Here is a 25,075-nt window from a genome sequence, read left to right on the forward strand (position 1 = left end):
TCATCCTTAACAGTTTTGCAGTCACGCTTACCAGGAGCCTGACGACTGACATCATCTCGCATGTAAAACAATACTACTTTTTCTTTTGATGTACTACATAAGACAGTTGAAATTGCTTTTCTAGGTACTTTTTCAATTAACCTTGAATATTCAAGAGGTACTTCATCACAAATCAATTTTTTTATCACAGCTAACTTTTTGCTTGGGCTTTGAGGAAGGATTCGTTTGACCCTCAGAGTGGCTTTACCAAGAGTCTGCTTGCATTTAAAAGACCCCAGATCGCTTCCATCAATAGTAGGTTTAGTTTTCATTTCTGACTCAATTCGGTGTTTCTTGTTCAGTCTATACAGTCTTTTTCTTTCTTTCTCTTTGAGTCTTTTTAATTTAATTTGTGACTTACCAGATAGTGTATGCTTTATCATGTCCAAATCTTTTTTTGCTTGAGCTCTAGCTACCCTTTTTCGTTCTGCATCTGCATGTTTATATTTCTTCAATTTTTCTTCATCCTGTTTTAGTTTTTCCCTATGTTTACTCACTCTCATTCGGATGCTCACCCTATCCAATTCCTTTTCATCCATCACTGCTTCTGAAACAGAAAAGTACCTACAAATATTTTGCTAGAGTGGCTATACACTGTTTTCAGTTAATTTACAGAACCTCTAAAACTCTCAAAGTAAAGATTTTTGTACTTTACAGTTTTCTAAATTTGTTGATATTATTATATAAATTCTCATTTGAATGTTAAGTTATTAGCACATGTTTAAGTAAATTCGCAATAATTTACAAGAAACAACAAAATTATTATATATTATAATAAATCTTAAAAACGTTACGGACGGGACAAATCATAAAAAGTTAATTATTAGTCCAGAAAATTAATTATCAACATTAAACTTTAAGGTTATGTTTACATATAGTTTAAGTATCTAGACATGCATGATAAACAATTACTTGATTAATATTTTATGAGTATAATAAACATTCTTACTTTTTTGTTACAGACGGGACACCATCAATTAGGTCTTCAAGAAACACTAGCTGAAACCTCTGAAAAATAACTTTTTATCACAAACACCATATAGATGGAAGCCAAATGAACTGGTCTTTTCCCTCCAAAACACAGCTGTTAAAGAAACACATATTTAGCCAATGTTAAAGGAGCACCAACTTGACCTGCCAATATCATGATAATTATTAGGTACCCATTTTAAAATGAAAAGTTGTGCATGAAAAATTAGAAATAATTGAAAAATGTATATATTTCTAGTTAAATAAGGATATGATGGGTAGTTATAGTCATATAAAAACATTTTATAGTATGTTTTAATTTTGCACAATTTGGTCCTTTTTGGCATGGAATGGCTGTTCACCAAGACAATGCACCAACTCACACATCAGCGATTGCCATAGCGAAAATCTACGAATTGCGGTTTGAAATTATTGACCACCCTCCTTACTCACCATATTAAACCCAAACAAATTTTTTTCCTTTAGGCTAAAAATTGCGCTCAGGGCCAGAGATTTTTTCGAATGAAGAGACCTTGACCTATGGTAAACAAATATTTTGCAGAGACGAACGGAAAAGATTGTCAAACAACTGCGAAATCAAAATGGTTGAAATTTCAGAGTGTATTTTTGAAAGAATGAGCAAACACACTCGCCAAGTTTTGTTGGTGAGTGCTGTCATCTTCATGTTGAGTTCGAAAACTTTTTAGACAATACTGTATAGGGTTGTTATACACATGTGCAAACTGAAAGCTTCATCACATTAAATGACCCACATTTTATTTCCTATCTTTCTTAAAAGAAATTTTTAGTGTAGAAAAATACAGAAATTAACATTTCAAAGCTTATTAAAGTAAGTAACAGAACATATGCGTTAAATCCATCACGAATCTTTGGTACGGCCAGAATAAGAGCTCATAAATGTAAAAGTAAAATTTTTAAAGCAATTCTCTCTCCTATACATATGAAACGTTCTAGGTGGTGTATTTTTTAATGATTTTAAAAAATTTCAAAATTCTAACTTTTAAGAATTTAAATATTTTTAAAAGGTTCTTCTTTTAGGACCAAAATTATTAATATCTACTGTTATCGTAAAATATGTGGTTAACCAAAATCATAAAAACCAATTTAATTTGCCGTGCTAGTTAAAATTGTGTAATGAAAAGACCTTTACTTCTTGGATTGCCAAAAATGTTATTTATGTATGCTAAGCTGTACATGTGCAAGGTTTAAACACATTTCAGACAACATACCATTAGCTGATCACAGCAATACACTAATCAAAATACACAATACTTATAGTGACTGTTTACTTTTTAATTTGAGTTAATAGAGCAATACATAGATAGAGTGTTTTTAAAATCAGAGTAGCTGGAAAAATGAGTGAAACAAACCTAACAGTATGAACTACGTGAAGTACGACTTTTTGCCATATAGACAAACCAACAAATAAACGTAGTAAAATACGTATTATGATAGTACCTACAACTGCACTAAAAAAACACAACAAATGTAAACTAAAATTATTATTATTTTCAACTCTCTGTCTATAAAATTAATTTAATTTTTATATCCCAAACACGTGAATTCAGGTTAAGTAATGTTTCAATTCCTGGAGCTTTGTAGAACACAGGGGGATATTTCACAGTAGTTCTAAATAAAGTGTTAAAATGTTATAATAATTAAATAGGGAAAACATTTTGAAATAAATATTTTTTTTATATTTTGAACACTTGCTCTCGACTAGTTTCACACGGTATATTTTAAAAGTCTTATCAAAAAAACACTGGTCGCAGAGTTACCTCGACTAGGTTCACTGAATTTTTAAAAATAGGTTCCAGGTACGAAAGTTCACAAAAAATACAAATTTAAATTCAATAATAATTAGCATTTAAAATTGACATATTTCTTTAGCCAGGGGTTATCGCACGAAACCATTTTTTGGTTCCTGTGGGTATAAAATGCTTCCAACTGTCTAACGATGTGGGATTACAATTTAACACAGCCGTCAGTTTTAAACATTTATTTTAACACACCTGGATAATTATGATGCAATCCTCTACTAGCTAACTATTAGACATAGGCCCTAGGCCGTTATAAGTTCAACGAATTCCTAGTTATATTTATATAGAACACAGCTTTGCTGCAATACGTGAGACAAAATGGATGTCAGTTGGAGAAAGAACTATGTTCTTCAACACTATCGAATTTTAAACATTCAACGTTCAACCAATGAGATGATGCCATGACGTTATAAACCTATATTTCTTAGTACCACAAACACACGTAGTTTTAAAATAGTAAACAGTCCAAACAGTTCCTGTTAATTTGTAAGAATTATTGACAGGTAACTTTCTTTTACAATCAATATTATTTAAAGTGTGTAAAATGACTCATCACCTTCTATATAAGAAGTTGTGGTTTGGACCGCATCAATAGTTCCAAAGTAAAAACGTTATTATTTTACTAAATGACATATATACCATTCATATAAAAACAATGTTTCCGTAAATCTCCATGTGGGTACCCTACTGCAAAAATTAAATTTCAAAATAGGATGCAATCAGAAATTTTCTTTAACGGTTCCACGAATTTCGAAAACTAATGTTTCGTTTTAACACTTTACTAAATCCCTCCTTTTTAAAACCTTTTTGGACTTTACAAACTGATATCTTTGGCTACATAATTGAAATTTTTTTTCTTTCATCTGCAAAAAAATGCTAAGAAATAATAATTTAATTAAATAACACGTTTATTATTCTTAAAGGCAAACGGAAATTTGTTGAGTGAAAATCTTTAAAATTTAAACTTTAAACATTTTAAGCATTTGATTACGGTAAAGTCATCATAAATTATGAGAAATGGTATGGATGGCAAGAAATAGGTCGCATATGATCCGGCTTAAAGTACCTAGTGGTAAAGATCACTTAAGATTTTCTGAAACTCAGCCCACATAAAAAAACCGTATAAATGTTCTATTTATTTATTAGTAAAATCATAAATATTATCCTTTTAACTTCATTCCTAAGTTTCAAAAAAAATATTTGTTGGTCAAAGGGCTCACGTGTAATAACCCCCCCCCCCCCCTTCATTATTACAAAGCTGAGCGAATTACGACCCTAGTTCTACAAAGCATTTTTTATTTGCTAGAGTATTCGTATCAGCCTACAAATGAATTTCATAGTATAGTATATTCACCTAAATAAATAAAATCTTATATAGATTTGCCTACAAGAAAATTATAGATAGACATGTTGTAATGCATCTTTGTTGCAGATTTATTATTATATTTATATTAATCACTGATCAACTTTTAGACTTTTTCAATTTTTTAACTTTCACGAAATTAAAAATATATACAGCGCATAGTTTTTGCATAATAAGCTGCCAAAGTTAAATTTTTAATGTTTTTGGGTTGTACAAATAAGGAGAAATTAATTTATTGCAGAACTTAAACTTTTTAGGTTTAACAACAATGCCACTGGTTACTTCATGATATGGTTTGCAGTTCTATCACAAAAACTCATTTCATGTTACTTGGCTGTCAAAATCGTAACAAATTTGAGAATTTTGAAATTCCAGGTAAAATCAATTAACGTATTCTGAAAGACATTCAAAATAATTCTTGAAGTAGCCAGTGGCATTGCAGTTAAACTTAAAAAATTTCAGTTCTGCAATTAATTAAATTCTCATTATTTGTACAACCCAAAAACGTTAAAAATGTAACTTTGGCAGCTAATTATGCAAGAAGTATGGGCTGTATATATTTTTAATTTCGTGAAAGTTAAACAATTAAAAAAAGTCTACAAGTTTATCTGTAATTAGGAAAGTCCTCTAGTACCGGACGGCCTCTAGCATCGGACACATAAGAGTTAACGAAAATCCCGCTAGGTATCAACGTAATGCAGGGTGCGTCTTAAAGGTTCCTTCCAGTACACAAATGTTCCGGCAGAGTGTGTTAGTTCCTCGAGCTGTGACCACACTGTGAGCGTTTTTGTGAATATCATCGTTTATGTTTCTACCCTAGTTAAGATTTGAAAGTGAACTACCCGGAATTAGTTGAATGGATTGTGTCTAAACTGTATTCAGGTAACTATTATAGTCTGAATAACATATTCTTTGATGTTAGTGGAAATCTAACAGTATTTATCTAATGGCGAGAATTAATTTGGTCGCACGCGGTTCCGGTAGCACCGGACACTTAATGTCCTCTAGTATCGGACACACAATTAGCCAACATGCCCTTTGTCCTGTAGTACCGGACACATACATAGGTACTCTATTTTCTGTATTAAGACACACAAATATAAGTCTTCTGTTTTCAGACACATATGTAACTGTTTTAAGGCTTGTTTATAAATTCCTGAGTATTTTTTCAATAATGAGATTTGTGTTTAGTATGAATTAGCAAGAATTTGCATGATTTACAAATGTTGATTACGAGAGTGTCTCTAATTGTTTTCAAAAGTAGTTTTCGTTACATATTTTTGTTATTGAGTTTATAATTGTTACTTAAAGGAGTGGTACAATCTAATTATGAATGTATTTAAATTTAACATGCGTGTTGAAGACGTTACTAATAATTTGAAATTATAGCATTTATTTTTACTGTAGCTAGTAAGAGAAACCACATGCTAATTTTACACGGTTGTTTAATGTGTTCAGACATGAAATAGGTTTTCTGTTTGCAGATTATATAGATTTCAAGCATGTCGAAAGACAAAAATGATGCGAAAAGAAGAGGCAAATGGTCCGAAGACGATATGAAGCTGGCTGTAAACAATGTTTTGGCTAAAAGTTTAAGTGTACGAGAAGCTGCAATAACTTTTAGTGTTTCAAAGAGCCCTTTACAGGACAGATTAATGCGAATTAAAAGTGATGGGAAATTCAGATCTCACCAAAATTAGGCCGGTTTGAGAAGACATTTTCAGATAGTTACGAGGAACAATTAACCTCTCCCATCAAACAGTTAGATGATATGTTTATGCCTCTCACCAGAAAAGAGTTCCTGAAGCTAGCGTATGATTTGGCTGCTGCTTTGATTCTGCCCCATAGGTTCAATAAAGAGAAAAAAACTTGCAAAGAAAAACTTCTACTACGATTTCATGAAGAGGCATCCTGAATTGTAATTGAGAACTGCAGAATCTACCAGCATAATGCGAACAGTGGGTTTTAATAAGCCTCAAGTTACTATATTTTAAGACAAACTAGGTCAATTGTTCGATAAATATTCTTTCCCACCTTCCCGTATTTATAATGCGGATGAGGCGGGAATATCTTCTGTCCATGAAAACAGCAAAGTGATTTCAGTGAAAGGAAAAAGACAAGTTGGGAAACTAACTTCTGGGGAGAGAGGTAGAAACGTAACATTAGTGTTCTGCATGAGTGCTACGGGGCACTTCATTCCACCTATTTTTATCTTTCCTCGACATAAAATGAATCAAAGGCTTATGATTGGTGCTCCTGGTGAGAGCTTCGGAGTCGCTCAGCCAAATGGCTGGATGAATGCAGACATTTTTTAGCATGGTTAAAACACTTTGCTAAGCACGCACATCCAACGGAGAAAAGTCCCACACTTCTCGTCCTCGACGACCACTGCAGTCATAAGGAACTGGATGTCATTGTGTATGCTAGATCGCAGCATATCCACATGCTATCAACACCTCCCCACACACTCATAGGCTGCAACCTCTCGACAGGTCATTCATGAAACCTTTTAAAGGGGCGTACGCAGAAGCATGTTCCGCATGAATGAGAAAGAATCCTGGACTGCATATTAATGAATACGACATTGCAGAGTTGGCAAGTTCTGCATACACCAAGGTCTGTCGTCTGAAGATCACTCTGAAAGGATTCTCGTGTACAGGCATCCATCCATTCAACTCGGGTATATTTTCAAATTTGGATTTTCTACCTTCCAAAATGACAGAAGTGAAAAATCCGTCAACCAGCCAAGAAAATGAAATGTATGCCACACAGTCCAGTTCAGCACCATCCAACGTGGAACCAACTCCAGGTTCAAGTGGATTAGTTAAACCTTTGACTATTTAAAAAAAACTCTCACCTCTCCCAGATGCCAGCAAACGCAAGATTCAAAGTAGGAAAAGGAAGACGCAGAAAAGTGAAATTCTTACATCAACTCCATTTAAAGAAGCCCTGCAGGCTAAGCACAATGAGACAGTTGAGAAGGAAACAAGAAAGTGTCTGAAGTACAAGAAATCATTCCAATTCGATGCCTTTGCAACATCATCACAGTCAAGTGTACAGAAAACCATCTGCATATTATGTGGAGAAAGTTTTGAAGAAGATGGATCCAATGCTGTGTGTGTAAAGAATGGGCCCATGAAAACTGTGCAAGTGTTGAAGGAGCACCAATATTTTATAAATGTGACAGATGTGATAAACTTAAGAATATCGTCTAATATTCTTTTGGGGGTATATTTTTATGCTGGATATTCTGTGAAATCAAGAAATATTTTATTGACTTATGACACCATTTTCTTCTATTTATACACTCTTATTCTAAATTTGAATGACGTCGTGCACTTTTGAAAACGTTTTTACATTAAAACAGCTAATTTTATAACTTTATACTGCTTAAAAAGCTCTAGCATAATATTTATATGTATCCCCGAGATTTCTAAACACATTCAATGTATTACGATCCTGTATATATAAATTACTTAAATTATGTACACAAATTTTTGACAAGTTTTTTAACTGTCCGATACTACCTGCCAATCTCGAGAAATAAGAAAATAACTCAATAATTTTAACTCAGTGTTTTCACTAATTGCATTAGAGTTTTTGTTTATTGAATGAGTAATATTATTAAATATTTGTTCGAAGATATCTGGAATATAATACTTAATTTAAACAGCTATTAATTAAATTACTATGAACGAAAAATATTAACTGTCCGGGGCTAGAGGACTTTCCACTGTAAATATAAAATCTTGACCTGAAATGGGAGGCACCCCTCTAAAACACGCAACATTTGATATTAAAATAGAGTTTTATAAATCTTACTTAATGAAGAACTGTTATAACTATATTTTCCACAGAACAATTAAATTAATAACATTGTTATTAATTGGATTACCAGTTTGTTCTAAACACAAAGTACACTAAGAATTTTCATCCACACCTGAATCCATTATTTTCATTTCTTTCTTTCCACGAAATGAACAAACGACACGATACTGTGTAAATAGGTTTCTTTACGACATACCTTTGAACAGTAAGTATCATATATATATACATCCCATCCAATAATTATTTCATATCCGAACATGCTAAATATCTCCATTTGCATCTATTCAGTATTTAAACACAGCTAATAACTAGAGACCGAAAAAATTCGCGAGTTCATTTCTCGATAGGCTAATATATAAATAGTTATACCTCAGTGCTGCCTCTGCTATTGGCTCACAACTCACCTGGATGACTCTGAGGTAATGAGAAACACCCAACCAAAGCTTTATCGAATCACAGGCTGACGTTGGGACGTCTCACAAGACAGCAGCCAATGAGTGGGTGAAATTTGTCCGAGTGTACGTATAACTATGGAATTCATCCTGGAGGTCATTGAACCCGCGAATTTTTCCAGTCCTTACTAATAAAGGTTTCAATTATATACCACATGCATAAAACACGCTATAATTGATGTAAATTATTGCCAGCAAATCTTCCCCAAACATGAACACCTTAGTCAATTAAAAACATATTTTTCCAGCGTTACCTAAATTGCTATAACACTGTAATCAAATTTTCCTTCAAAATATTTAAAACTCCTTTAATATACAACAAAGTAATAACCATATTTATGACATTTATTTTACTTCAACGCGGATCACTTTAATAATTGTTAAAAGCTTATTGTTGTTAACAAATATTAAAATATAAATTAAACTAAATAGAATAAAAGTTATCACAGCACTATTTTCTTAAATTTTTGCAAGGTGTTCGCGGATGTTTGAATGACGTGGAAACTCTTTGTACTGTACTCTATTTATGTTTTGTCAGTGGATGATTTCAAAAGGAATAAATTTCTCAAGATAAAAATTTATTTTAAAACAAAAAATATGGTTTATTGTTTCTTTAGAATTTTGATACATTATTAATTTTTTGTAATGATTCGTAATCACACAATGGTTCAAATTCAATATCACAAGTGTTGGTAATTTGTAAAGATTTATTTTGAAATAATATTTAAACAAAAAATTATGTAATTAAAAAGATTTTGTGAGACGAATGTTAAAACCAATTCATGTTCATGTTTCAGAAGAGTTTTACTATATTTATAAGAGAAAATCTCGATTTTGGCTACTACCGGCAGTTTTAAATGTACCGTCTTGTATAAAATTAGTGTTTGTAAATATTTAGTTTTATATTCGTAATTGAGGAAAAAGGTTAATTTAAGAAATGCATTTGTCAAATAATTAAAACAAAAAAATATGTCAATTTAATCATTGTATTTACTATACAAAAATGTTTTTCTTAGAAATGAGATTTATTCTCTTCGTTATGGGTTTGGAAAACTTTACCATGACTGACTTACAATACAGGCAGGAACTGTTGCTTGCTTCAATATCTTCTTTACTTTACAGGGTGGAATGAAAGCTGTGGTGTGGACAGACTTTTTGCAGTCATTTGTGACCGTAAGCTCTTGCATAGCAATAATTTGTGTGGGACTCGCCAAGACCGGAGGATTCAACGTCATGTGGGACAGAAGCGGAAAAGGAGGAAGGCTTGAAATTTTTGAGTAAGTTTGTGTAAATTAAATGGTTAAAATAACCTGACAAAAAATTTTCATCCTTGTTCTAAACCAACATGGAATTTACTTGTTTTGAAGGTTCTTAAAATAAAGAACTTTTACAACTAATCTCATTAAAACATCAGACACTCACATGGACAGTGAATTTTGTTTAGGGAATGAATTATATTTTTATCCATTCTATTGTCAACTTACACACATAGGGCTGGTGCAAATATATTTAATTCTTACTTATTTTGGGATATATTCAGTGATTCATTAGATTGCAAGTGCTTTTTCTTAATAAACTATTTGACTTCACGTGTATCGCAGTAATATTCACAACATAGAGGTGAATTGGATCAAAAGAATCTCGTCGAGTTACAGAATTACAAAGGATAAACAAGGAAGACTGCGTGGTAGATTTAAAACATTGTAACGATAATGTATTCGAATGGGGAACTAAGAACAGGCATCTCTTTCAATATTTTTGGCAAATGAATATCTCCCAATAACTGCCGGGAACAAATATGAGCATTGGTGATATATGATAAAGTAATTCTCCGCAAAAAAATATTCTTAAATCCATTTATGTCTATGTAATTCATCAAATTTCGCAGTTATATTATTTGGGATGATAATATACAAACATTATAGAAATGTATGGACCTGGTTTAATTTCACATTTAATTGTTTAAAATTTTCATTCATCGCATAAAGTTAGTACTAGTAGTACTTAACTTTAAATCTGAAATTTTTACTATGCAATTACATTGCTTGTTCCTAGGATGAAAATAAACAATACTAAAAAGTTTAACTTAATTTTATCCTGATTATTAAAAATAAATCTACGTTAGTGTTTTCTGCTTCTTGATATCACAATATTATGTTTATTTTTTTAGTTACACATAAGAAACTGTTACAAAATAAGCAAATATTGGCCAATGTTTAATTATTTCGTTAAAGTTTGGTAACTTTATTCATACTAGAGTCTTTGACAAAAAACATTTTACTGTTAGTGGTTTAAGGTATTCATTTAATAAAAATGCGTGGTAAAAATAATTATGCAGATTTTAGCCAACGCAATTTCATTACCTATATCCACCTAGCCTGAAAAAAAAATACTTAAAAATAGTTTTAACCAAGCACTATCTCAATTATAAGTATAAAGTGAGATATGTTTTTGTCTGCTACTCTGTGTACCACCGTTAATGTAGTAAGATTATTTTTATTCTAAGACTTTAGAATAAAAAGAAAGTATTGGCTCTAATATTTTTTCACAACTAATTTCCGTTTTTATGCAAGAAAAAGTCATAGAATGATGTGCTTTAATAAGATTTGTCAAGGTTGGGGTCCAAAAATGTGTTCCAATTATTGGCATGAATAATAATTCCTAATAGGTAATAGGCTATAAGATTCTACCCAAGTAGCTTGGTGCGTATTACACTGTTAAAGTTGTAATTTTTTTTAAATATCAACTGTGTTGTTTTCTTGCATGTTAACACTAACAATTGTTTATAGCTTGTAGAAATATTAGGGAAAATTTTTGTTTTATAAAAAACATTTTAACCGTTATATATAAAATATAACACATACTATGAAAATTTTAATTCTCCAGTACAAAAAAATTAAACAGGGTAAAGATAAGCTGTTAAAGTCTAGATTTGCTACGTTAAACTTCGGATTTTAAAAATGTTCCTAGCTATAAAAAATGGCCAGCAATTCAGTTAAAACTACAGCCTTATAAAGTACGATAAAAAAATTAAACATGTAAAATTAAAGTCACAGTGCGAAGGCCGAATGAAGTAGAAAAAGCAATCATTTAATAATAAAAGTTTTAGTATGATACGCAATCCTTTTGCAAAAATATATACAAACTTTCAAGATTCTAAATTTATTTACTTTTAATAGATGACACTTTGTACGTGTCAGTTCAACGAAAAATGCATCACTGAAGCTCATGAACTGCAGTTCATGAACGCTTGCCCAAAAGAGAAGATTGGGGTGCCTAATATTCACCCTCACACTTTCCATTTTCGAGCTCCCCAGTCATAACCAAGCACCCCTACACGCCATCGAGTGCACCACTCCTGAGCTTGGTACTTGATGAGTCATCGCCTTGATTTGCCTTGCCAGCTGTGAAGAACTTTGACTTAAGCAAGGGAACTCTTGCGAACCTGAACTAGTAACAATATAATAGTGAAATATTTAAGTTATCTTTTCAATGGAGGATTTAGATTTAAAACAATTCTTTGGACATCACTCACTGCAGTTTTGCACTGTTTGTCATGGAAAATTTCAATGATTAAAAAATAAAATGAAAACATTAGCCCGCAGCTAACAAGCCATACTCAGCTAATATCAAGTTGTAAATATCATAAAACACAGAATTTCCGTGAAAGGAATTTAGTCATGATAATAAATTAGCACACAGACAAGCAGTGTGCTAACAACGGCGAACTAGTTTCGACCAAAAAAAAAATTCAGACAGACATCAGCTTAAGACACAGTGAACAGACAAACCCGACGAGGAAACCTAACAAGTGTTGCGGACAACACAACGTCACAGCACAGACGAACACAATAGGCTTGCTATGACGAAACCGTGGCGACGCTTCGGGAACTGGTGTCTCTTCAATGAATGTGCAATGGTGTATGTCGTCAGAATTGTACGTAAAAAAATTAACAAATTTTTCGACTAACAATGAACTTTTAATAAAAATAGAGCCTTTCGTCATAGTGAAAATTTACTTGATAATTGTGGTAACAACATAGGATCTATCGATATAGTCGATAGTTGCAAAAGTGTGCTAAAGTATGCAAAATTCTGCCAAATAATGCCATAGTGTGCGAAAGTATGGAAAAGCATGAAAAGTTATAGGAAGTTATAGAAAAGTGTGAAAAATTACAAAAAAAAGTCAAAAATTTATGGTAAATGTGGAAGATTAGAAAAAAATATCAAAAAAATTTGTAAAATTATGCAAAATCAAACAAATTATGGAAAACCTGAAAAACTTATGCTAAAAAAATTGCACAAGTGTGAGGAAGTTGGCAAAAATTTGGAAAAGTATGTAAAAGCGTTAAAGATTATGGAAATGTTCCACAATTTGCGATTAATTGTGCAGGAGTGTGGAAAAGCATTTAAAAGTGTCCAATTTGAAGCAAGATTGTACAAATGTTTGGGAAATTATGCAGAAGTGTATAAAAGTATGTGAAGTGCGAAAATATATCTAAAAGTGGGAAAAGTGAAGAAAAGTATAAAAATATGTTCAAATGTTTTGAAAGAGAGGAAAAATATCCAAAAGTAATTAAAAATATGTAAAAAGAAACCGAATTCTTTGAAAGCAAGTATTGTGCTTGTGTATGCACTGTGTTGTAGGTTGGGTGTAGAATTCACTTGACCAGTAAAACATAAATGTAAAATACATAATTATTAATGTTTATTATTCTATCAATCTTCACTATGTAAAACGTATTTGAAACAGAATGTAAAAGGGTTTAATTTGAAAATATTCAATAATTTACTCAAACGATTACAATAATCAATAAAGTACACATTGATTGTTCAGAATTGATTGTCACAAAAACATGGTACCAAAAACCTCAACGAATTTTACTTCTTGTTTTTTTACACGAATTTCCACCCCGTCCCTATTCAGAATCTTAGAGCAATATGACTCACAAGCTGTGCCCGTGACTTCGTCCGCGTGGAATAGTGTCTTTGGGTAGCATTTTTAATTATTTAGGCTAATTATTTTACAAATAAGACACATACGTATAAATACTTTAATTAGCTATTTGCAGTGTTTCACTACAAATAGCTTATTAAATTATTTTAGTATATAAACACATAAGGTATAAAGTAAAATACTAAATTGAGCTACGTCATGCCCAATGATTAACTATAATAATATTAATGACAAATAATAATGACGTAATAACCTCTAACTAAATTCTAAAGTAATCTACTTTTGACGAATGAACTAAACAAATCAATGACCCAACAAAAGAAAAAAATATATTTAATACCCTAACCCAAAAACTTTAAGTTATTTGTATGTAACGAAGAACATTAATTAAATACACAAAAAACGTGTAAGCAAAACGAATTGTAATAATTTGCAGTCCATAATAATGAATTTTCAGCGGAAAAAATCAGTATGCGCATGCGCGTGGCACAGTCGTCTGCCCTCACGTGTCTGCTTATCGGGTGAGCACACTTAAGCATATTTCCCCACCTACACCGCGCCGTACCACACCGCGCTCCGCCCCCCCCCCCCCCCCCCCCCCTTTTCCCATGCGGCTTCACAGCGCTCATTGTGTACGGCGCGGTGCTTGGCAAGTTTCTTACTCGCGTTAACTTCAGTTTCACATTCTGTAATGACTCAGTAAATGTTACATCAGAATAGCTCTAATATTTTGTCTCTTGTCGCAAACTTATAAAACATTTACATAAACCTTACATATTTCCATACAAACTTTCATCCCTTATTACCTTTTGTTATTTTACACCCTTGAGGGTAAAGCTTTTAAAAACTTTGAATGTCAAATTTATTTAAATCGAATAAACAGCCTAAAAAAATTTGTTTCAAGCTTCTTGCTCTAAAAATGACGATACTTCCATACAACTTTTTATCCCCCTTTTCAACCCCTTACAACATTTTTTTCGCATTATTTAAAATGAAGCCTATATATTTTCTCAGGCTCTAGACTATCTGTGTACCAAAATTAATTTAAATCAGTTCAGTAGTTTTGGCGTGAAAGCGCGACAGACAAACAGATAGACAGAGTTACTTTTGCATTTATAATATTAGTAAGGATCAACAGCCTAAAAAAATATGTTTCAAGCATCTAACTCTAAAAATGACGATACTTCCATACAACATTCCATCCCCCCTTTCAATCCCTTACATCCCTTTTTGCGCTTCAAAAAGTAGACTATGTCCTTTCTCAGGTTCTAGACTATCTGTGTACCAAATTTCATTTGAACCGGTTCAGTAGTTTTGGCGTGAAACCGCGACAGACAGACAGACAGATAGACAGAGTTACTTTCGCATTTGTAATATAAGTAAGGATTTAAAACCCCGTGCCATTGAGCAATCTTTTATTACCTTCGTTACCTTCTTAACTTTTGTTAACGATTCTTACTTCCATTACGTTAAGTTACCCTGAAACTGTTTTTTTTTTTTTTTTAAACACATTATTATAAAGCAGAGAATCTTAAGCTCAGTCGTCAGTCAGAATGAAAAAGAGAGCTCAGATGTATAGGCAAATCAGTAAATTCATTGAAAACATGGATTTGGAAGCCATAAAAAAGAATTAAAAAAAATATTTTATAGAAACATACCAATCCAAATAATATTGATCGAAGACAAACATTTATAATCTTTAATTTTTCCGCAAGCATACTGTGGACTACTTTGTTATTTAAATATTTTTTATCTATAAATTTATTCAGTCAAAATTAATGTCGAACACTTGAAAAAATTACATAACAATTGGAGTAGGTATTTTTCGGGAATGTTAACTGTGGCACTTAACCAACATTCCACACCAAATGTAAGCGATATAGAGAAACATAAAACAAGCGAGTTTTCAGACGTGTTTCGTTTTGGTCTGCACCATTAGGATGGTCGACTGGGTGTGGAGACGACCAGGGGAGAAACTCATTTAATGTAAATTTTTTGCGAGTAACGGAATTTTGAATAGCAATGAGTTGTGGATTGGGGAGGAATAAATTTACACGTTCTTACTGAAACGATTTTCATTGATAATGTGGCTCTTACTGCCCAGGTCGTACATTGAGAAAGTGCTCCTAGAGGCCCTTTTTGTATATTACAATTTAAATTGCAGAAAAAAGTCATGTTTCATAAACACATAAATAGTGTGTGTCATTTCTCTATGTCCACGAGGTCTCGCCGCGTCAATTTTCTTCTTGGGGCGAACCCTTCCGCTTGGTTAAATAAACAGCTTTTATCGTTGAATGATTTCATGATTTATTTCATGAAATTCTGCCATCATAAAAAAAGTAAGTTTAATAGACATTAAATAGGGTCTCCCTCTCTCTCTCTCTCTCTGAAAATCAATCTATGAATCGTTACAAATTTATTTCCTTTATTTTTTTAGTTTGATTTAATACAATATGATTTCACTAAAAATCAATTTCTACCCCTTCCTATTTTAATTTCCACATAACGAAGTTTCACTTCTTCCGCGCGGAGGGACTCCACGCACTATTTTTGCATGCAATTAAAAACTATTTTTTAATGATGCCAAAGAAGTATAACTTCTCACGCGCGTACATAAGTACACGCACCCATTTTTTTTTTTTGCTTTTTAATGGGAACACGTCCTTGTGGATATGTCTTGGCTTAAGGTTGACAAAGTGTGCTCACTCCAAGTCTCAGCATGAAGTTGCGTACAACAATACCGCCAATTAAATCCATTGCTGTTAAATCTCCAGAATTTTCTGATGTGTGAAGAAAATGCATGAAACTTGTCACCTTATTAACTGTTGGTATTTTCTGTCTCCGTATTTCGACAGACAAAGTAGGCTACCACTTACTTACTTTGTAAAATGCATACCACCACATCTTAAATTCGAAAATCATGTTGGTGTTTGGCATAATCACTTCGAATTTCTGTTTTTTACTAGATGATGCAATCAGTTTAACACAATCTTCGACTGTGTATATACGATCTGAATGTTTCAACTTTTTTTTAACAAAGCCAAAATCCCGATTTCACGGTAATAATGAGTGTCCACGAATCGGTAAATACTGGTTCATAGAAACAAATATCTTTGACGTTACTAGTGCTAAAAACATTCTCACTTTAGTGTTGTTTCTTTTTTTTTTGTGCCGAGCACCCATCAGTACAACGTGCAAATGATTTGCACTCGTTGGAAAATATTCATTAATGTATTGTTTGAGGAAGCTTCAAACTTCGTTTGAACAACGTCATGATAAACGTAAAATACGACATTACTGTTTTCCTTGAGGTTGTGGATGTAAAATATATTGATAGTAAGCTGTTTCAACTAGAATGATTCCTGGACCTGTTTTTTGGGAATGTGTATATTTTGCATATAATTTACTGCACTGCCTGCTATTTCGTCATTAAAGTTTACAATCTTCTATAGCTTTCATCTCTTGGAACGAGGCAAACGAATAATATTTTCAGTTACTGCAACTTGACGAGCTTTCGTTTTAAGGAACTTATTTGAATTTAAACATCTGAGTTCCTCACACGTACTGCATGTATCCACTTGCGGTCTACCAAATGCCAATTTATACCTTTCAAGAAATACCTTCTAGTAGAAACCATAATTAACGCTCAAACTAGGACAATTAACAACAAATAATTCGTGCATTTTATTTGGGTTAAGTATTTCATTCGAGTAATTAAATTTTTGTTGGTGTTGTGCTGTATTTACAGAAAATGAGAAATTATGCTTTACTGCAGTATTAATCACAGCTTGTGTTTTCGCATTTCCTGAGGTTTGCTGTCCTCTTTGGGTTCTGATGAAATCAAGCTTATCAGATAGCCATCTTGCTGATTTTTTTAATAAACTTAGAAAAAAGAGTCAATTTGCTTTACTTCCAATACTTTCTTGTAACACTGTTGGTTGCGTCAGAAATCAAAATAAAATAAATGGATTTGATCATTAACAATGTTAAATTATTCTCAGAAATACGTTATTTTTTAAAAAAATGTAATATATAACCAAAATTAAATGTCTTGTACTACTTAGGGCAAAGCTAACTTATGATGATATTTTATACTTACTTGCAGTCACCGTCAGGTTTCTTCTCTGGAACATACTTCCTTTATAATTATAGTGGGGTAAACACTTAACTCTTGCCTTTATAACAATATACCACATATATTTTTTACCTGGCATTCTCCCATTTCACTCACTTACATAAATTAATTCACCCCCAGGGCAATCATTGCCAATGACTGACGCCATTTTACAACTATATAATGCCAAATATCAGGGATACCAACTGTGTTGGGAACAGTTCATAACGAAATCCACAAGCATGTTACTTAAGGGTTTTCTGCACACATTTATTTCAGAAACACCATAAGTCAATAAAGTATAGGAGTTTCTGAAAAATATAAGCATTCAAATGGCATAAAAATATGCATTGAGTTTTTTGACTTACGGGATTCTTTCGTAAAGCGTGCAGTTACATGAGAATAATAACTATCTGCGAAAAACCTTATTTTCTGAAAAACAATGACTTACGGGGTTTCTGAAAAAACAAATTCTATTATTATTGGTTAAAAAAAGCTTCATCAATCTTCTTGCTCGAAATATCAAACGGCCATAGGTCAGAAAAGGTGTTTTGTACCAATTAATTAGTAATTTGTTGGTGGTGGGGTGTTTGTGCAGTCACTTTATCCCTCATTATCAACAAGAAATGTAAGGTTTTCTGTAACAGTGGGTGTACTATGTATTTTAGTTACCTCAAGCATTCAAGCTAAATAAAAATGTAGTTTTTGTGTTGTTTTATTACTTATTATTTTAATACGAAATGTTATTTTATTCTAATTTTTTTAGCTTCAACCCAGATCCCTTTGAAAGGAATACTTACTGGACAGTAGTTGTCGGCAGCACTTTCCATTGGATGTTCTCACTTGGTATTAATCAAGGAATGGTGCAGAAGTTTATTGCACTTCCATCCTTAAAAAAAGCTAGACTGTAAGTATAAAATTGATTCAATTTTAGGATATTAGGATATTAAATAAAATATTTATTTGTGCCATTGGTTGATTAAATATTTAATTGCAGTTTTTATCATTACCATAATAATTTTTTTTAAATTTAAGTATTTAATGTTTGATGAATTTTAAAAATTATTTATTGGTAGATCAATATTCCAGAAACTTAATAAAAATTATTTGAATTTAATATTTATATCTAGGAAATTTTAAAAAGAAAATTATTTTAATACTACAATTTAATCTAATTTTTGGAATATTGATTGTTCAGAATGAAATCTTGCATAGTTTTGGTTTCATTAATAGTTAATGACGGGGCGTATTAGTGCAATTATGTTTTTTTTTTGTTTATAGGTACATGGAACCATTTTTGAGCTATAATTTACTTGTGATATATAAGATTTATTTTTTCAATTGTAAAAACCCCGCAATTATTAGTATTGAAACACTGGGCAAGCATTCGTAAGAAAAACCGGGCTCAAATGATTAACCCGTTGTGATTTTTTTTCTGAAAATTTTTTTGCAATTTGCAATTTCTGAGATGGTTCCACTAAAATGCAATGTCGGATCCCTTACTTGTTTTCCTGCAAAATATTAAAACATTAATTTTTGTGCTTTACATTGCGAAATACAATCACTGTTTATCATTCTCGGCGATAAAGGGTGAATTAATATATAGAGGATATATTAATGTGTGTGAGTATGTTATTTTTATCGATGGAATTCTTATGAAGACTCATACTTCAAGTATTCAAACGCATTACATATAAATAATTAAATCTTCTTTACCTGGTTGACATGCTCTTGTATTTTATTAAAAAAAAAATTCCGAAAATGTCTTTTCAATATGTTCAGAAGTTGCATGTTAACTAATAAATAATATCCATTATTAGGGAAATTAATAAGAAAATATTGTATTGTTAGTAATAGCAACAAATAATATGAAATTTATTCACTTAAACAATTATTATTTAACAATTATGTAATTAAAACATTGTAGGGATTAATTCTGGCTGCGATTCAGAATACGACAATGCAAAACAATAGTAAATAAATGGTTATCATGGCCATGGTTGCTGGGTGAAAATTGAGATTGTCATCCTGCATCTTGTATTGTGACGTCAGTCATGATCGACCTCTTGGATGTGCTTGATTCTGGATCTTTAACGTTAATCTTTAACCCAGTTGCTATCTTGGATTCTGACATCAAAGCTTCATATAGGATGACCTTGACCCCTGACGCAAACATGGAATCCACCATTTTGAAATATGCCACAGCTTCATCTTGGAAACTAGAACATCCCGCCATTTTTAATTACAATGTCACGTCCATAAAAAAGTTTCCTGGAATTTTCCACCATATAGTTTTCTAGAACATTCAGCGATATTTTAATTCCGCCATCTTGGATTACGACATCACAACCACCATTTGGTTTTCTACTTCTGTATTCTGCCATTGTAAATTCTGATGTCACATCAATAATCATATTTTCGTCTGCTGCAGATCACCATCGTTGGTGACCAAATACTCGCCATATTTCTGGAGGTTACTATCTAGAATAAAGTAATGCCGGTCATTTTTTTTTTCGACTGCTGTAGGTCGCCATCATGTTTGCGACTGCTGGAAGTCACCATATTGGATTATTTAATACCCGCAAAATGGTTTTCATCCTTTGGAATCGCCAAATTAGGTAATGCAATAATCGCCATAGGTTTTTCTTCTGCTGGATGTCACCATATTTGTTTCTGCTGTTTGTTCTTAGTGTGCCAGCATCGCTCCTTCTCATGCACAGATGATCGATGTACCATTCCCTCCCGGTGAATATGATAACATTTAGAAAATATTTAACTGCCAATTAAAGTGCGACAGACTTGACATAGCTTCAATGCATACATTCAACAGCTTACCTCAGAAGCTGATGCCAAAAACAATTATAATTCTCTCCTAGACAAGATATTTTCAAATATCTTCCTCAATAACTATTTACTTTCCTTACAATTTTAGCCTAACCTGTATATTATATTCACCGAATCCTAGCTATCTTCAATTATAATTTTTAAAATATATAAGAGCGTATCTCAATATCAAATTAATTGAATGCAGATTGGAAGAAACCTTCTATTTTCAATTATTGTTTCCTTTAAAAATTCAGGTTAATGTATCAACTCCAAACATTTAAGAAATTGATACACTCAAAAATATTGAGAAAAAAAATTACTGAAATAGCATAAAAAATTAAATTCATAATTACTTATGTGCTCAAATTGACACAACTACTTGATATTAATATTAATATAAAATGTAATCAAACTTTCTTTTTGACTGTGACCACACTCTAAAATACAATTTAATTACCAAATTTAATTTTATCTATTGTGTAAATTATCATATAAAACTTATACTTATTAATATGTAAATATAACAGTTTGGACGTATTTTTTGACGTCTTTATTTCGTCTATATCAAACAATAATTACTTTATTTTTGAAAAAAAAAATCAGTTAAAATATTTGTAATTTTTATACAAAGCGTATTTAATTCTAAGTTGGATACATGTTTTGAATGAAGTGTATTCAAAGGCATATGTTTTCTTTACCAGTGGTCCAAGCTCTCATGGTTCGAATCACCTTGCATAAAATTTATTTTGTTAAAAAAATTAAATGTATTATGTATATAATTGTCATAACAACTCCCGTAGGTAATGTAACATTCGCCTTACGCGCGTTAGAAAGAGCGATGCTGTCGCACACTTGAAACAAACAGCATATACAAGAATGACAAACATTATGTCCTTTAATATGGCGACCTCCAGCAGACAAAAACAACATGGCTTGAATTACATCATACAAAATGACAACCTTCAGCAGACAAAAACTACATGACGTGAATTAAATCATCTAAGATGGTGATCTCCAGCAGTCGAAAATAATATTACGGATTTGATGTCAGAATAAAAAATAGTGAAATACAGAAGACGAAAACTAATGGGTAGACGAGTAAAATAATAATTCAACCTCGAAATGAATGATAATAAGTTACAAAGTTAAATGAATCTATGTTTTGACATTTTATATGGTCAACTGTAGAATCCACTACTTAAAAGACATTATAAATATTATAACTCACTAAAAATATTACAATCAGTAACAAACATTAATTATTAACTTCAATTAATATTTATAGTAATTGTTTATAAACGAAAAGTATTTTAATTTACCTGAGTTTAGCTATTTCAACAATAAGATATATAAAATTAAATTGCTTAAGTACAGTTTAATTATATTTTATTCTATCATGTTTATAGTTTAAGTACGATAGAATTTAAGTATCTTTTTTTAAAAGGTGAAAATACTTGAATATTTGTTAGTATGTATAATATGAATAAAACCAACCCCCCCCCCCCTTTCCTCATATGACTTTATATATTTATTGTTATTGGGGGTAGATTTTTAATTTTTGCGAACGGTTTCGTTTTCAAGGCGTCACTCTCTCTACTGAGACATTTCTCAGTTTGTTGGTAAAGAATATATTTTGTTTATAAATAAAATTTATAAATATCCTTTATTTAATAGTAAATAGTTAAGGTTTGTTAATACCTATTATATTTTAGTGAGATAAAAACTTTATAATTTGTACTAAGTACTGAATTCTAAAGTTCACCTTGCTTTATCGTACATACGGCCAAGCGCTACACACTCTGCAAGCTCTATCTCAAGAATGGTTAAATGTATAAAATATTGTCTAAGATCAAATTTCTAGAGAATTTTATACTCAAAAAATTTAGAGCATATGAAACAATATATTTACAAAAATAGTTTTTGTGACCTTTGACCTTGAATAGCTTCACTCAGGTACACAAGATTTTTTGAGACTCTTAATATAACACATAAAATTTCAAAACAAATATTGATACAAGTTGGTAGCGTATTATCTTTCATTCTGAGGTTTGCCCTCTTTGTTTTCCTTATATGACTACAGCGGTGACTGTAACAACAGATTCCAAGATGGGGGAATTCTAAACGGCGGAGGGTTCTAGAAAACAATACGAAGGAAAGTTCTAGAAAACAAAATGGTAAATATAAATAATTAAAACTGTGGAACTGTTCTAGAAACCAAATTGAGTCAGTGAGTTCATAATTTAAAATTTCTGAATCCAAAACTATGTCCGTAATACCTGATTTTATGATGGCATCCGCGACATCAGAATTCCAGATGGCGGCGGCCAGAGTTAAGGTAAAATGTTGCATGTCAACGTCAAGGACAAATTTCAAAGTTTAGATAATCCAATATGGCCGCTGTGACGTCATAATCAAAGATGGTGGACAACAATCACAATCCTCGCCCAGCACTCAGGGCTAGATCCGGTATTTATATACTACTCGAGACAAATCCGTAAACAGGTTCTTACTTACAAATGAACTTTTAGTATAATAACAGGCACCATAGAGTTCCACAACCACAAAGCTTCGTGTCTATCTCTATACAATATGAAGTGTTAGTAAAATGATTAAATTTATTTCAAAGTATGATTCGAGACAACTTTTATAAAGTTAAACATATTTCCTGACATTGGGTTTTGTTAAAATTAAAAACTTTTCTTATTTTTTTTAACACTTACTTACTAATGAAGATTTTAGATGGATATCAGTCATCATGAAGGGGCATACAGCAATCGGTCGTAGCGAAACTTGACTGTACTCACTCCTGCCATTAGCACTGGCCAATAATAGGCCAGCGACATTCCCCTGCGAAATTTCTCTCGGCCTATTGTCTAGGGCTCTAGGCGCTTAGATTTGTGCAGGAGAGTAGGTGTATTTAGTAGGTATGGGGACATGGGCTGGGGGCTGGGGAGCCAGGGAGCCACGGCGGCCATTTTGGATTATGTCACTTCCGGCGGCCAAGTATGCAAAATTTTACAAAGAAATAAAACATAAAAAATAAAATTATACCACCTGTCACCCTCTCAAAGGTCGAATTTCGGTTATTGGAAAGAATTATGAATGATAGTATACATGTATGTTTTATTCCTTAGTTTTTTTACCTCTATTTATAATAAATGTATAAATAGGCATTTTCATTTTAAAAACTTTACTAACCCATTTACGCTAAATAGGTTTTGAATTTACAAAAATAGTATAACTTGATTTTGTACCTATATTAAGTATGTTTTTAATTGATACCCATTATATTTCCTTGTGCTTAATTAACTTTGGCGATACAATTACTATCATACAACCATATTAACCTCTTTTCAATCTCCTTGGAGACAGAATTCTGACATTAAATGTGGTAAAGTGTTTAAGTTAGCGAAATAACTTACTAATGAAAAGATTTCATTAACTTCCGTCAAGTATTTATCGATTGATACCGGAACAAACAGAACAAACCAACAAAAAAAATTGTTAGTACTATAATTTGGTGTTATGAATAATGTTAACGGTTATTTCCGCTAGATGATTATTATTTCATTAAATGTACGGACTTCTTACCTCGAACAGTTCTACAATTAGTTTAGATGAATTATTAAGGTAATATATCTGACATTATGTAATCTCTAAACACCAGTTGTATTCCTCTGTTCTAATTAATTGTGTGTAGTTCATATATATTTATTGTTATAACAAAACAAAAAAAATTTATGTAATTGATTGTTTTATAGGTCATTGGTGATTTTCTTCTTCGGATATTTGTTAATGAAGACATTGGTGCTTCTTATTGGACTGGTCATTTATTCTAATTACTATCAATGTGACCCTGTTACATCAAAGGTTGGTTCCTTTATTAATATTTACATAAATTAAAGATTTTCTCCCAAAACATTTTTCTAATTAAAACTATAATTCCAGTTTTATATGTTTCTTAGTGTTGTGATATACGATAAGGATTATTTTTAATATTTTTCTTGCAGGTGATTGACAAAGCTGACCAAATTGTACCATTCTTCGCAATGGATGCTGCAGCTCATATACCAGGACTTCCTGGCCTGTTTGTTGCTGGGATATTCAGTGCGTGCTTAAGGTGTATTACAACATTTTTACAAACTTATAAAATGGTTTATGCCTTAAAATGGCTTACATTTTTAAATAAAAATTATTTTCTAAAACTTATTACCCTTAAAAGTTTTTCAACTCTGTGCATATCAGTTGGTTCTTTACTTCTAAAACAAGGTACATCCCTATGTATACCTTTTTTCCACACACAACACCATGGATTTTGATTCACATAGGTACTTTTCTTATACAAACTAAATTTTTTCTTGTGACTATGGAATTTAGAAACCAGTTTAGTTAATGTGTTTTTAATTTAAAATAACACATAAATTGACGAAATTAGTAAGTTAACAACTTTGTCAAAGTGTAGGTAAATCATCAAATAAACTTTAAATAAAAATTAAAATAATACGTCACTGAAACATTCCGATGCAACGGCAACGATAACACTTGGAAGTAAAAAAACTAAATGATGCTAAGAAAATATATTTAAAAATATAAAAATAAACTATAAAACACACATGCTACAGTATATTAATACCTAATATAAAAACACGGGCCTTTATTTATTTATTAGCCATAGTTAATTGCTTA

The 25,075-nt window shown here is 31.7% G+C and overlaps 1 protein-coding gene across 4 annotated transcripts in view; it reads left to right on the top strand.

Annotated features, from left to right (window-relative positions):
• Window positions 1-25,075, top strand: part of LOC134533683 (sodium-coupled monocarboxylate transporter 1-like) — a 115,972-nt gene that overhangs the window by 50,472 nt on the left and 40,425 nt on the right. For all 4 annotated transcript variants that reach the window (XM_063371235.1, XM_063371236.1, XM_063371238.1 and 1 more), the window contains 4 exons: window positions 9,615-9,769; window positions 18,330-18,470; window positions 24,151-24,259; window positions 24,400-24,509. In XM_063371235.1, the coding sequence (XP_063227305.1) occupies window positions 9,615-9,769; window positions 18,330-18,470; window positions 24,151-24,259; window positions 24,400-24,509 (515 nt within the window). The remainder of the gene's footprint in view (window positions 1-9,614; window positions 9,770-18,329; window positions 18,471-24,150; window positions 24,260-24,399; window positions 24,510-25,075) is intronic.

Source organism: Bacillus rossius, chromosome 7 (assembly GCF_032445375.1).
Source record: "Bacillus rossius redtenbacheri isolate Brsri chromosome 7, Brsri_v3, whole genome shotgun sequence".
Taxonomy (NCBI): Eukaryota; Metazoa; Arthropoda; class Insecta; order Phasmatodea; family Bacillidae; genus Bacillus; species Bacillus rossius.